Source organism: Hylobates moloch, unplaced genomic scaffold (genome assembly GCF_009828535.3).
Source record: "Hylobates moloch isolate HMO894 unplaced genomic scaffold, HMol_V3 SCAFFOLD_8, whole genome shotgun sequence".
NCBI lineage: Eukaryota > Metazoa > Chordata > Mammalia > Primates > Hylobatidae > Hylobates > Hylobates moloch.
This window is the reverse complement of record NW_026652283.1, coordinates 88773729-88787892: the sequence shown is the minus strand read 5'-3', so window position 1 is coordinate 88787892 and position 14164 is coordinate 88773729. Positions and strand designations below refer to the sequence as shown.

The following is a 14164-nucleotide window of genomic DNA, read 5'->3' as shown; positions in this document are numbered from 1 at the left end:
TGTTGCATAAATTGACTCAGTTAATCCACTGAATTTATAAATTACAAACTTTTACCATTCTCAATTGATAAATTGAGGCAATGATTTAAGTATAACTTGAGCAAGTCCATGCAGAGTGGAGCCAGGAACGCAGACAATGAGACACCATACCGCATGGTCTTAGGTCACAGTCATTAAGTGGGAGACAGGGGCTATAAATTCATTAGAAAGTTAAGTTAGGAATTAAGTAAATTAGGTAAGGAGTTAGGAGTTCAGTTAATTAAGTTACAAATTAATTGTTAAATATGGAGGAATTTATCATGTAGTTGGGGTACTAAGACATAAGAGAAAATAATTAAAAAAACAGGTGCAGCCGGGCGCGGTGGCTCACGCCTGTATTCCCAGCACTTTGGGAGGCCGAGGCGGGCGGACAGCTTGAGCTCAGGAGTTCGAGAACAACCTGCGCAACATAGCGAGACCCCCGTTTCAAAAAAAAACACGAAAAAATTAAAATTAAAAAACAAACAAACCAGGCGCAGAGCGGTTGTGGAGAAGGGAAGCGAAGGGTGGGAGTTTGGTTTCGGGGGAACCATAGAGAAGGGCCAGCCTCCCGGCTTCCTAGAGAGGCTGTAGGGACCGACGGCCGGCCAGCTAATGCTTCCGTCTTGGCCACCTTGCGAGCGCTCGGGTTGAGTTTCACGGGCTTCCCTGACTCTGCTACCCGTTCTGGAGGTCGGGCTTTGGGCCCTTGCAGAGGTCGCCGAGGGGCCCGCGCGGCCGCCAGAGCCTGGGCCCAGTCCCTAGTCTTCAGAGACGCACTCGACCTTCCTGCTCCGAAGAGCTGGCCTGATGTCCTCCGGTCGCGGTATTCATTGGGAGGATGGGAGCTGTGACTATAGGGTCTCCTGCTTCCCAGGGTGGAGCGTTCAGATCCTGGTTAGGTCTTGGATCAGCATCACCCGCTGGGACATTGAGCGTCTTACCTTTGTCACCCGGGGCTAGGTCACCACTTATATTTTGTCCTGCAGGCTGTGGTTTGTTTAGGGGTCCCCGTTATGTCCTACTTTCTCTCCAGAGACTTGTTTTGGGTTTTTGCCATGAACACTAGAAGCATTCAATACAAACTACTTAGTAATGCATTCATAGTGGGGCCAAGAATTTTTTTAAAAAAACAGCCACGAATCCACTGCAGTTCTTGACTCTTGCTTTACAGATACTCTTTCTAGAGTTTCCAGTGTCACCAAGCAGATCTATAGGAGAATATGCAGAGGGAGCATTTGCAGCATCCCATGAATCAGTGGAGAGGGTGAATGACAACAGCTAGTGTGCCAAAAATATCTGCAGTGCTAGTGGCAGGAGACAGAGGGGAAGAGGCGGCAAGTGTAGGAGACCGGATCAGTCTCATTGTGGTTCTCTTAGCTCCGCAGGTTCTTACTTTTCCAAGCCTAGAGGGCAGTGCATGAAGCCAGGGGTCATCAGCCATGCTCCAGACAGTGTGGTTCCAGGTGAGCAGAGCTTTCTTCCAGCTTTCCATACTCAGAACAGATATGGAAGGTCAGTACAGCCCCAGTAGCCTGACTTGGCCAGTCTCATGCTTAGTTTTACATCCTTCAATAGAGTATGTAAAAACAGTATGCGAGGGGAGTTGATGAACGAGAGTAGGTGAATTTGGGAGGGTCAGGTAGGTTGGAAAAGAAGGAATGAATTATCCTAGAAAGTGAGAATCTGCATTCATGAGAACTGAAAGTGGGGCCTGGAGATGAGCAGCTTTTGCATTGCAGAGGGCGCTCATTAGGCAAAATGTCAGGCCCCCTCCCCAGATCTCCCGAATCAGAATCTACATTTTTACAAGATCTGGAAAATTAAAGGGCAGATTAAAATTTGAGGAGTGCTAGTCTGTGTCACAGTACACAAAGAAAAGCCATTTCTGAGGTTAAATAGACACTTCCAAGGGAGGAGTTCACCCTGCAGACCACTCAGTTAAGGTACAGTGAAGCCAGAACTGGAAACATTTGGAAAATGTAGATTGATGAGGGAGATGTATTTTTGGAGGAATGATGAGTTTGGAGCTGAAGCCAGTGCCTTTAGCTCAATGCGAAGACATCAGTCTAACCTCTGTGAGAGTCTATATCCTTTCTTGGCTACAAATTCATGTAGCATTGGGAGCACTTTTCCCTCCAGTTTTCTTGGTGGTAGATGATGGTTTTACTGGATTTTTCTCCGGTGTCCTAGATCATGGAATGAGAAAGCTGAGTTTATCATGTAATGGATGTATCTTGTAATGAGAAAGCTTCATCCCAAGGACTTAAAAACAATGTGTGTGTCCTTCTTTTGGTGGATATTGGACCATCCACTTCTGTTGGAGAACTTCGCGAAAATTCATTCCTACAAGTCAGGAAGTGTGCTGTGGGGGTATGCTGTGCTCTCCTGGTGCTTTGCCTGAAGTACAGTAATCACTTAGGATTAGATTCCACAAAGAGGACCCCAAATGACAGTGGATTAAACAAGGTAAAGGCTTCTCTCTCATACAGAAGTATCAAGAGTCAATCCAGGGCTAGTGTGGCAGCTCCTCTATTATCATGCTCTCAGGCTCTGTCTTTCTAGCAGTATCTCACCTGCTCTAGGCCACTTTATTGTCCAAGGTGGGTGCTTGATCTCTAGCCGTCATGTGTGCATTCCAGCTAGAAGAGGAGCTGCCCAAAAAAAGTGAACCTCTCTCTTTTAGGAACCTTCCCATAAGTCCCCAACAATATTTATACTTGCATTTCATTGGCCCCACTTGGTTGCCAGGGTTGAGTGCAACCTCAAGTAAAATTAGGATTCCAATACTAAGAAAGAAAGGGGGTACACACACACCTGTCAGTCTTTGCTACAATCTCTAAGAGGAACATTTGTCATTTAGAATCTTCTAGGAAGTTCCCCCAATCTCATCTGTGGTTGTAGTAAGTGCTGAGATTTATATGATATCATGTGCCAGGTGATATCTTAGTGCATTACAGATAATAACTTATGCCATCCTTGTAAGAGTCCTATCAGATAATTACGATTGTTATCCCAGTTTTACAAATGGGGGCAACTGAGGCATAGAAAGTTTAATTATCGGCCGGGCGCGGTGGCTCACGCTTGTAATCCCAGCACTGTGGGAGGCCGAGGCGGGCGGATCACGAGGTCAGGAGATCGAGACCACGGTGAAACCCCATCTCTACTAAAAATACAAAAAAAAATTAGCCGGGCGTGGTGGCGGGCGCCTGTAGTCCCAGCTACTCGGAGAGGCTGAGGCAGGAGAATGGCGTGAACCCCGGGGGACGGAGCCTGCAGTGAGCCAAGATCGCGCCACTGCACTCCAGCCTGGGTGAAAGAGCGAGACTCCTTCTCAAAAAAAAAAAAAAAAAGAAAGTTTAATTGTCTCATCCAAAGTTGACAGCTAATGAGTATTAGAGATACTATTTGAACCTAGGGAGTCTAGCTTAGAGCAGGGTTTTTCAACCTTGGCATCATTTACATTTGGGCCAGATAATTCTTTGTTTGGGGGATGTCCTGTTCATTATAGGATGTTCAGAAATAGCCCTGGCCCACTATCTACTAGATGCTAGTAGCACTACCATTACCACCACACTGCAGTTGTGACAACTAAAAATGTCTCCAGACATTGCCACATATTCCCTGGGGGACAGAATTGCCCCCATGTTGAGAGCCACAGCCTTAACATCTGTGCCATTTACCACTATGTTGTGCTGCCCCTGTAACCCACTTCCTATAGAAGAGAGTCAGTAGCCCCACTTAATGGAGAAAGAGTAAGTGCGAGTAAAGGACAGAAGAAGAGTGATCACAGATAAGAGAAGATCTGGAGAAGCTAAGTGTTTCAGAAAACAAGGAACCAAAGAATGTGCTGATAATTAGAGTGATGTTTCAGAGGTATGGAAAGGTAGAGCATAATGTCAAGAAAAGGTGAGGTCCATATTCCCAGCTAGTTGTTGACTCTGAAGGAAGTGAGAGAAGAGTATTAACAGATGTATCTATTCTGCACTGTCCAGGAAGGTACCTCCTAGCTACATGTGCCTATTTAAATTAAAATCAATTAAAGTTCCTCAGTCATGCCAGCCACATTTGAGCTTTCTGGCTAAGGGGTAATCTGATTACTGTATAGTTACTGTTTTCCTCTTGTAACTAATAAGCAATCTATGAGGAGACATTTAAGATCATGCAAATATTCTGCTTCTCATCAAAATTTCCTTCCAGATTTAGCATCCATTGATGATTTTTGCCCAAACCAATTTTTACAATGATGACTGCAAATCCTCTAGTACTTCTTTTTTTTTTTTTTTTTTGAGACAGAGTCTTGCTCTGTTGCCCAGGCTGGAGTGCAGTGGTGCAATCTCGGCTCACTGCAAGCTCTGCCTCCCAGGTTCACACCATTCTCCAGCCTCAGCCTCCCAAGAAGCTGGGACTACAGGTGCCCGCCACCATGCCTGGTTAATTTTTTGTGTATTTTTAGTAGAGACGAGGTTTCACCATGTTAGCCAGGATGGTCTTGATCTCCTGACCTCACGATCTGCCTGTCTTGGCCTCCCAAAGTGCTGGGATTACAGGCATGAGCCACCGTGCCCAGCCCAAATCTTCTAGTACTTCTATGTTAGGTTTCTTCACTCAGAAGAGACTTAAGTACAAAGAGAAGGTTGTTGACATGATGAACTGAGAAAGACTACAGTGTGAGTCAGAGATAGATGTTATAGTGGGACTAATTTATATAAAAGTAGTGGTCAGTTCATTTTGAACTTTTTGCTTCCTTATACAACCTTGTAATAAATACTCAAAGAGGACTCCTTTTAATCTATTTAAAAGTGCTTAATATTGCTGATTCCCATCATCTGAAAATGGAAATAATAATTCTTATTTCACAGATGTGCGATAATGATTGAGCAAATTGATTTAAAAGTAACTGACACAGGACAAAGCTTTAAACAACCTGTGATGGTTTCCTTCTTCCCTGAGAAGCTGGAGGTGGTTTTAGTGGGAAGCAGAAAGAGAGAGACACACAGTGAAGAGGACAGCATTGGCAGGTCAGACAGAGCTTAGGTGATCAGTGGGCAGATCTCTGCAGAAGGATGGGAGATTGCCATCCTGTCCTGGAGTGAAGTGTGTTAGGAGACAAAGAAGTAACACTGCACCACATCACCTTCAAGGGAGAACTATTAATAGCTTCTGATAAGGCAAGATGATAGAAAGAGGAGAAATATCCAGGATGAAAGGAACTTTATCCCCATGAAATCACTCCTCTGTCTGTAGCAGAAGATGTAGAGGAGGAAGACCAGAAAGAAGCTGGGTGGAGGGCCCTGATAGGTGCTTCAGGATGGATGGAGGCAGGGTGAAAGACAGTTATCTGCTGTGGTCGATTTATAAAGCATGCCAGAAAAATATACCTGGTCTGTGGAACCAGACATGGGTTGACATGATCACCAGGCAGAGAACAGCAGGTGCTGGGCTGTGTACTTAGGATGATAATATTAGGGCCCCAGAGGTATGCACATGGAAAGCTGGAATGCTGGCTCGGGGCTGCCCCTGCTGGGGTCCTGTGTGGCTCTCCTTACCAGTACAAACCTTCCATGGGGCTCAGTGCCATGGATTCCAGTAAATTTATCCCTTTCCTAGAATTCAGGCCTCTCCCTCTGTTCTTGTGCAGGGCTTGAGCAAGAACCTGTTGTTTCAGGAGCCAGTAACCTTTGAGGATGTGGCTGTGTACTTCACCCAGAATGAATGGGCCAGCCTGCACCTTAAGCAGAGGGCCCTATACAGGGAGGTGATGCTGGAGAATTATGAAAATGTGACTTCCTTGTGTAAGTCCTCCTTCCTCTCTCAAACTCAGCTTCTGCCTTTGGGGGCTCCTAGATTCCTCCTTAGCAGAACTATGACCTCTTTAATACCATCAGAATTGATGCCCTATGGGCTCAGCTCCCTAATCCCCAGTGCCAGGGGTAGCTGGATGGAGAAAGAGCTGGGTTCACTTTGGTGTTTAACAGGACTTTTGTCTTCCCTGACTCCTAATGGAGACCCAACTGCAGGGGGCTTTCCTCTGGGTACAGAGAGAACTGAGAAGGTTCCTGGTGCACTGTCTTCATTCCTTCCATCTTCCAGTTCCCTGGAGATGATCTTGGCCCTATTGCCTATGTGTGAGTCCTGTAGGGCCCTCCTGTACACACCCCCCAGTGACTATGGGAGCATTCTGTCCTCTTAGAGGCCAGAGTAAGCATCCAGCCCTTCCTTAGATTCTGCAGATTCACTCCTCCCTGACTTCACTTAGTCTCCTGGGCCATCCTCTTCTATTTTCGTCTGGCAAAGCAGAGAGTAGTCTGAGGGAGGTCAATGTTGATTCTCCTCAGCTTCATGTTCCTTTTCTTTCTCCTCTAGCAGCATTTCCATTCCCCAAGCCAGATCTGATATTCCAGCTGGAGCAAGGAGAAGCAGCATGGGGTCCAGATCCCTGGACACTTGCTGGGGGAGAGGCCCTGAGAGGCATGTGCACAGGTGAGCAGGAGAGCCTACCATCCTCCTTTCCAGCTTTGCCTCCTCCTTTCTTTTAACAATTTAGCATGAAAAACGTTTTTTCTTGTCATATGATGGTTGTGGGGATTAAAATAGTCACTCTTATTCAAAGAAGTGTTGCTTACCAGAACTTCATTCCCAAACTAGAAAAGACAAATCCCACCATTTTATTTCTGCCATTTTTCTTTGTAAAGCTAAAGGATTTCAGGCTGGATGTGGTGGCTTACACCTATATCCCAGCACTTTGGGAGGCCAAGGTGGGAGGCTGCTTGAGGCCAAGAGTTCAAGACCAGCCTGAGTAACATAGCAAGACCCTGTCACTACAATAAATAAATAAATTAGCTGGGCATGGTGGCATGTGCCTATAGTGCCAGCTACTCAGGAGGCTGAGGCTGGAGGATTCCTTGAGCCAGGAGTTTGAGGTTGTAGTAAGCTAGGATCACACCATTCCACTCCAGCCTGGGTGACAGAGTGAAACCCTATCTCTAAAAAACAAAAGATTTCAAACAGGCTTCCTTTGGTTGGTCAGTTCAGGAATATAAACACAATATAGTAAGAACTTGGTTTTTGTTTTTTGGTTTTTTTTTTTTTTGAGATGGAGTCTCGCTCTGTTGCCTAGGCTGGAGTGCAGTGGCACAGTTGTGGCTCACCACAACCTCCGCCTCCTGAGTTCAAGTGTTTCTCCTCCCTCAGCCTCCTGAGTAGCTGGGACTACATGCGCGTGCCACCACGCCTGGCCAATTTTTGTATTTTTAGTAGAGATGGGGTTTCACTGTGTTGGCCAGGCTGGTCTCTAACTCCTGCCCTCGTGATCCGCCCCACCCTCGGCCTCCCAAAGTGCTGGGATTACAGGTGTGAGGCACCACACCTGGCCAAGCACTTGGTTTTTTAAAAATAAATTTATTTATTTATTTGTTTGTTTGTTTACTTTTTGAGACAGAGTTTCACTCTTGTGGCCCAGGCTGGAGTGCAATGGCGTGATCTTCACTCACCGCAACCTCTGCCTTCCAGGTTCAAGCGATTCTCCTGCCTCAACCTCCCAAGTAGCTGGGATTATAGGCATGTGTCACCATACCCAGCTAACTTTGTATTTTTAGTAGAGACAGGGTTTCTCCATGTTGGTCAGGCTGGTCTCGAACTCCCAGCCTCAGTTGATCCACCCACCTCAGCCTCCCAAAGTGCTGGGATTACAGGCGTGAGCCACCGCACTTGGCCTATTTATTTTTTGAGACAGAGTCTTGCTCTGTCACTCAGGCTGGAGTGCAGTGGCACTATTTCGGCTCACTGCAACCTCTGCCTCCCAGGTTCAAGCGATTCTCCTGCTGCAGCCTCCCAAGTAGCTGGGATTACAGGCGCCCGCTACCACACCCGGCTAATTTTTGTAGTTTTAGTAGAGACAGGGTTTCACCATGTTGCCCAGGTTCGTCTTGAACTTCTGACCTCAAGTGATTCTCCCGCCTCAGCCTCCCCAAGTGCTGGGATTACAGGCATGAGCCACCGCACCCAGCTAGAACTTGTTTTTATAAGAACATTCTGTGTGTGTGTGTGTGTATAAAACTATATATGTAAATGGAATTTTTCTAAATTCATAAACACTGAATTTTACATTAGCTTTTGAAAGAAAGCTTGTTTATGTATTGGGAATGAATGGTTTTCTTTTTTGAAAGATACTGAATTGAGTTAAATGTAAAGACCAATCAGAGATTTGGTATATAGCTTTCCTCATTCTGTGGGCTCTGTTATCATATTCTGTCAATCTTTTATGCTATTCAGAGCCTCTGTAAGGCAAATACTCCTTTCTAATTCCCCCACTTTGCCTTAATCAATGCCTTAAATTGATTTCAGCGTTTCAGATCATCTGGGGGCTTTCCCAGTATCCTTCCTGCAGTTGTTAGTGTTTCCCCCTTGCCACAGGTGTACATTGTCTACTTAGCCTGCCAGATGAATCACATGAACACCTGAAGTGTGCCTAGTGCAACTGGGGAACTGAGTTTTTAATTTTATTCCATTTTAATTAATTTACATTTAAATAGCCGCATGTGGCTAGTGGCCACCTTTTAGGAAAGTGCAGCCTTAAACAATGAAAAGAGCAGTCTCAATCTGTTTTTTGTAGTTTATAGATTAGTAAATTTCAAACTCTGGTATGTATCAGAATTACTTGCGAGCTTGTTAAAACACAGATTGCCAGGTGCCACCTCCAGAGATTCGAATTCAGTAGACTGGTGTGGGGCTGAGAATTTGCATTTCTTTTTCTTTTTTTTCAAGATAGGGTCTTGATATTTTGCCTAGGCCAGTCTCAAATTCCTGGGCTCAAGTGATTCTTTCACCTCTGCCCCCTAATTAGATGGGACTACTGGCACACACCACCAAACCCAGCCCCATTAATTTGCATATCTAACAAGTTCCCAGATGATACTGGTCCAGGGACCACCATTTGAGACCACTGTTCTTGAAAATCTAGAACCATATTCTTTAAACTCTGGGTTGCAACTCATCAATGAGCTGTTACCAGCATTTAAAAATTAGACTACGTTGTATTAGGTGTAGATAAAGACTAAAGTAGTATAAAGTCTATTGTGAATGCATCACTATTTTTTTTTTTTTTTTGGAAACAGAATCTCGCTCTATCCCCCAGGCTGGAGCACAGTGGCGCAATGTTGGCTCACTGTAATCTCTGCCTCCTGGGTTCAACCGATTCTCATGCCTCAGCCTCATGAGTAGCTGGGATTACAGGTGCCTGCCACCACACCTGGCTAATTTTTTGTATTTTTAGTAGAGATGGGGTTTTGCCAGTTGGACAGGCTGATCTCGAACTCCTGACCTCAGGTGATCCACCTGCCTCGGCCTCCCAAAGTGCTGGGATTACAGGCATGAACCACTGCGCCTGGCGTGACTACATCACTCTTAATAAGGACATTGTTTTGTTTTGATTTCAGCTGTGTGTGTGTGTGTGTGTGTGTGAGCATGTCTGTATTGTTTTAGGATCCAAAATGTGAGTCATGGTCAACAAGCCTCAAAAAAAACACTAAGATGAAAGTTTCATTTGTAAGATCTTTGGTGCTTGACAGGGAAAAAAGGTTTCTATGTTGCGGTGCTACCAGTGAAAGCATGATCTCCATACCCCTGCTCCAATTGCCATCTCCATTATGGGCAGGTTCTTGGCTGGGCCTTTTTTCCTTTCAAAGGTCAGTCTCCCAAAGGACAGCACTTGGGTTTTAAAAATGTGGTCTTCTCATGAACCCTTTGTAAACAGCAGTGTTACAAACTGCTTTCTGTCCAGCCAGGCTTGTGATAGAGAACTAGAGAACATTTCTTTAAAAACTGCAGAATATTTTAAAGTATTTTGACAGGTTTTATGCCTTGATTGGACTTTGAGATCCACTGTTGTAGACAGTACCTCCCAGCCCTCTGGATACTATGTGTTGCTAGAGCTGCCTACCCATCTTTCTCTTCTCTGGTTTAGATATTGCTTTTCTCACCTTTGGCTTCCTCTACTTTTCTTCATTGCTTCCCCTTCTTGCAACTTCACCCCATTCCCATTTTTCTTTAACCATTTACCTCAATTAATAGTTTCTGCCATCCACACTGTTTTTGTCATCCATATGGGATTGCTTACCTTCTCAACCTCCAGTTTGTTTACTTTCCCTTTGAGGTATCATCAGGTGGCTGGGTCTCTCTCAAAAAATTCATGTGTCTAGTGGGCGTGATGGCTCACACCTGTAATCCCAGCACTTTGGGAGGCTGAGGTGGGCAGATCACCTGAGGTCAGGAGTTTGTGACCAGTCTGAACAACATGGAGAAACCCCGTCTCTACAAAAAATACAAAAAATTAGCTGGGTGTGGTGGTGCATGCCTGGAATCCCAGCTACTTGGGAGGCTGAGGTAGGAGAATCACTTGAATCTGGGATGTGGAGGTTGTGGTGAGCCGAGATCATGCCATTGTACTCCAGCCTGGGCAACAAGAGCGAAACTCCACTCAAAAAAATAAAAAATAAAAAATAAAATCATGTGTCTAGGGCAAGCTGATACTGATTAATCCTTTTCCCTTCTGGAATAAATAAGGGACTCTTGTGTTTTCTTTTAATCATGCTAGGTGGTAAAACCAAGACTAAGAATGAGGAACAAACTGCACAGCTAAACATTTCTAAAGAATCAGAGTCCCACAGACTGATAGTGGAGGGACTGCTGATGGACGTTCCCCAGCACCCTGACTTCATGGACAGGTTAGAGAAGTCACAGCTACATGATACAGGGAAGAAAACAAAGATAGGGGATTACACAGATTTGACAGTCCAGGATCATGAATCTTCCACCATTGAAAGGGAGGAGATAGCCAGGAAATTGGAAGAAAGTAGTGTTAGCACACATCTCATTACAAAGCAGGGCTTTGCCAAAGAACAGGTGTTTTATAAATGTGGTGAGTGTGGCAGTTACTACAACCCACATTCAGACTTTCACCAGCATCAGAGAATTCACACTAATGAGAAGCCCTACACATGCAAAGAATGTGGGAAAACCTTCAGATATAACTCAAAACTGTCACGGCATCAGAAAATCCACACTGGAGAGAAACCATACTCATGTGAGGAATGTGGACAAGCCTTCGGTCAAAATTCCCACCTTCTTCAGCATCAGAAGCTCCATGGTGGACAGAGGCCCTATGAATGTACTGACTGTGGTAAAACCTTCAGCTATAATTCAAAACTGATTCGGCATCAGAGAATCCATACTGGGGAGAAGCCCTTTACATGTAAGGAATGTGGGAAAGCCTTCAGGTGTAGCTATGACTGCATCATCCATGAACGAATTCACACTGGGGAGAAGCCCTATGAATGTAAGGAGTGTGGGAAGAGTTTGAGTTCTAATTCAGTTCTGATTCAGCATCAGAGAATCCACACTGGGGAGAAACCTTATGAATGTAAAGAGTGTGGCAAGGCCTTCCACCGCAGTTCGGTATTTCTTCAGCACCAGAGGTTCCACACTGGGGAACAACTCTACAAATGTAATGAATGTTGGAAAACTTTCAGTTGTAGCTCCCGCTTCGTAGTGCATCAGAGAATCCACACTGGGGAGAAACCCTATGAATGCCAGGAATGTGGGAAGACATTCAGTCAAAAGATCACTCTGGTTCAGCATCAGCGAGTTCACACTGGGGAGAAACCTTATGAGTGTAAGGAGTGCGGGAAAGCCTTCAGATGGAATGCAAGTTTCATTCAGCATCAGAAGTGGCATACTAGGAAGAAACTCATCAATGGAACAGGGCTATCCGCAGTGAAGCCCTACTGTCCCTCTGCCATCCTCTCTCCTCTGCCTCCCCAACATACCTGCTCTGCCCCAACCCCACCAGGGCCTCCCCTATCTTCTTCACATGCAGTGGTACTTCCTCCCTCTGTGCCTTTCTTCCTGCTGCTTCCCTCATCTGAAAAGGCCAGCCCTTCACCTGTCCAAATAGTACATTTTTTTCAGGATCTCGCTTTTCCTGGGAAGTCATCCCCTCATAGCACGAATCCTTTGTCTCACTCCCTGTAAGCCCCGTCATGTTCTCAACATCCTTTGCACCTCAAGTTAGGGATTCCAGTGGTCTCCTGATTGTGTCTATTGATATTCCTCTGGTCTTGTCTTGTATGAGTTGTTATTGTTTTCCTAACTTCATTTTAAATTCTCACGCTTAAGGACCATGTTTGATTAGTTTCTTTTATCCCTCGGGTAGGAAATGGCAGTACTTATTCTTTATCGTGTCCACATTTGGGCTGTATTATCAGTCTGCATCTCTCTTCTGGGGCTACTGGAGTTGGAAGAGTTTGCAGAACATTTTGGGGTTTAGGGCATATGACATTATGATTATGATGAGATGGGGCATTATAATTAGAGACTAGGAGAAATACAAAACCTGTGGGAGAACATAATCAGATAAAGTGTCCAGTGATTGCTTTCAGGAGTTTTTTTTTTTTTTTGGGCCAGAGTTTCACTCTTGTTGCCCAGGCCGTTTGCAATGGTGCGATCTTGGCTCATTGCAACCCCCGCCTCCAGGGTTCAAGTGATTCTCATGCCTCAGCCTCCCGAGTAGCTGGGACCACAGGCATGCACCACCACGCCCCACTAATTTTGTATTTTTAGTAGAGACAGGGTTTCACCATGTTGGCCAGGCTGTTCTCAAAATCCTGACCTCAGGTGATTCACCTGCCTCAGTCTCCCAAAGTGCTGGGATTACAGGCCTGAGCCACTGCATCTGGCCTGCTTTCAGGAGTTAAGGAGGGCCATTTGGTGGACCAGGGGCAAGGCTCACTGAAAGAATTTAAGACTTGGAATTTTTTATTACCTTGATAGTATAAAAAATTATGAGGGTCCTGTTTATGCAAAAAGAAAATAAAGTGATGAGTTGGCATTGATAGCAATAATGTAAAATTATGTCTTTGAGCTTTATTGGAAGGGGATATGGTTTTTCAATTTGGGTTCCTTCTCTGTTTTCATTTTCCTTTGTTTTTGAGACAGGTTCTTGCTCTGTCATCCAGGCTGGAGTGCAATGGTGTGATCATGGATCACTGCAGTGTTGACCTTCGGGGCTCAAGCAATCCTCCCACCTCAGCTTCCCAAGAAGCTGGGAGATAGTGCAGCCTCCCGGCTTCTCAGAGGGCTGAGGTGGGAGGATTGCTTGAGCCCTAGGGGCATACGCCACCACACCCAGCTAATTTTTGTATTTTTTGCAGAGACAAGAGTTTTGCCATGTTGCCCAGGCTCGTCTCAAACTCCTGGATTCAAATGATCCTCCCACTTCAGCCTCCCAAAGTGCTGGGATTACAGGCATGAGCCACCATGTCCAGCCTCTATTGCTTTTCATATCTGTTGAATTTAAGTACCCACTCATATGTAGGTATAAAAAGTGACTTGGACTTGTACCCTTTAGGGTAGATGCCTGAGTATAGTAATCTCTAAAGCTGTACATGGATGGAACTTGTTGGCATCACACTGGTGAGCACCAGAGGCAAAGAAGAGAAACCTGACCATGACTTGTTGTTCCTCAGAAGTGAGTCCATTCCTGATGAGTTACTATGCAGGCCCTTGGATATGTTCTCACACCTACTCCAGATTTCCCTATGATTAAATCTGAATTTTATTGGTGGCACTTTTAAATTAATTTTATAAAGAACTGTTTTGGTGACACCAAGAAATGTTTTCAGTGTGCAGATTGCTATCATTTGAATATCCCCAGCAAAATTTATGTTGAAACTTAATCCCCATTGTAACAGTACTGGGTGGGGGAGTCTTTAAGAGGTGATTAGGATTAGCCAAGTTCATCAGGATGGAGCCTCCACGATGGGACTGGTGGCTTTATGAGGAGAGGAAGAACAACCTGAACTGGGACACATGCTTGCTCTGTCTTGCCTTTTTATGCCTCCTGCCATGTCATGATGCAGCAAGTAAGCCCTCACCAGATGCCTACACCTTTATATTGGACTTCTCAGCCTTCAGAACTGTGAACTAAATAAACCTCTATTCTGTATCAATTACCCAGTCTATGGTATTCAGTTAGAGCCACACAAAATGTAACAAGACAGAATATTGGTAGCCATAAGTAGGCTTGCTGCTCTGACATTTACATAAAAATGTAGAAGTGGCTTTGGAACTGAGTAATGGGTAGAGGCTT

General features: G+C 45.0%; 1 protein-coding gene across 1 annotated transcript; it reads left to right on the top strand.

Annotated features, from left to right (window-relative positions):
* The first annotated feature begins 657 nt into the window (after positions 1 to 657).
* Positions 658 to 13038, top strand: ZNF619 (zinc finger protein 619). The gene is made up of 5 exons (XM_058442663.1): positions 658 to 844; positions 1407 to 1484; positions 5660 to 5813; positions 6385 to 6501; positions 10613 to 13038. The coding sequence occupies exons 2-5, from the start codon at positions 1461 to 1463 to the stop codon at positions 12046 to 12048; spliced, it is 1731 nt and encodes a 576-aa protein (XP_058298646.1). The 5' UTR covers positions 658 to 844; positions 1407 to 1460; the 3' UTR covers positions 12049 to 13038.
* Positions 13039 to 14164: the final 1126 nt, after the last annotated feature.

Coding starts and splice junctions, on each gene's coding strand:
- ZNF619 (XM_058442663.1), top strand. CDS start 1,461: ATGCTCCAGACAGTGTGGTTCCAG. Junction 1,485..5,659: donor TCCAGACAGTGTGGTTCCAG/GTGAGCAGAGCT, acceptor GTTCTTGTGCAG/GGCTTGAGCAAGAACCTGTT. Junction 5,814..6,384: donor TGAAAATGTGACTTCCTTGT/GTAAGTCCTCCT, acceptor TTTCTCCTCTAG/CAGCATTTCCATTCCCCAAG.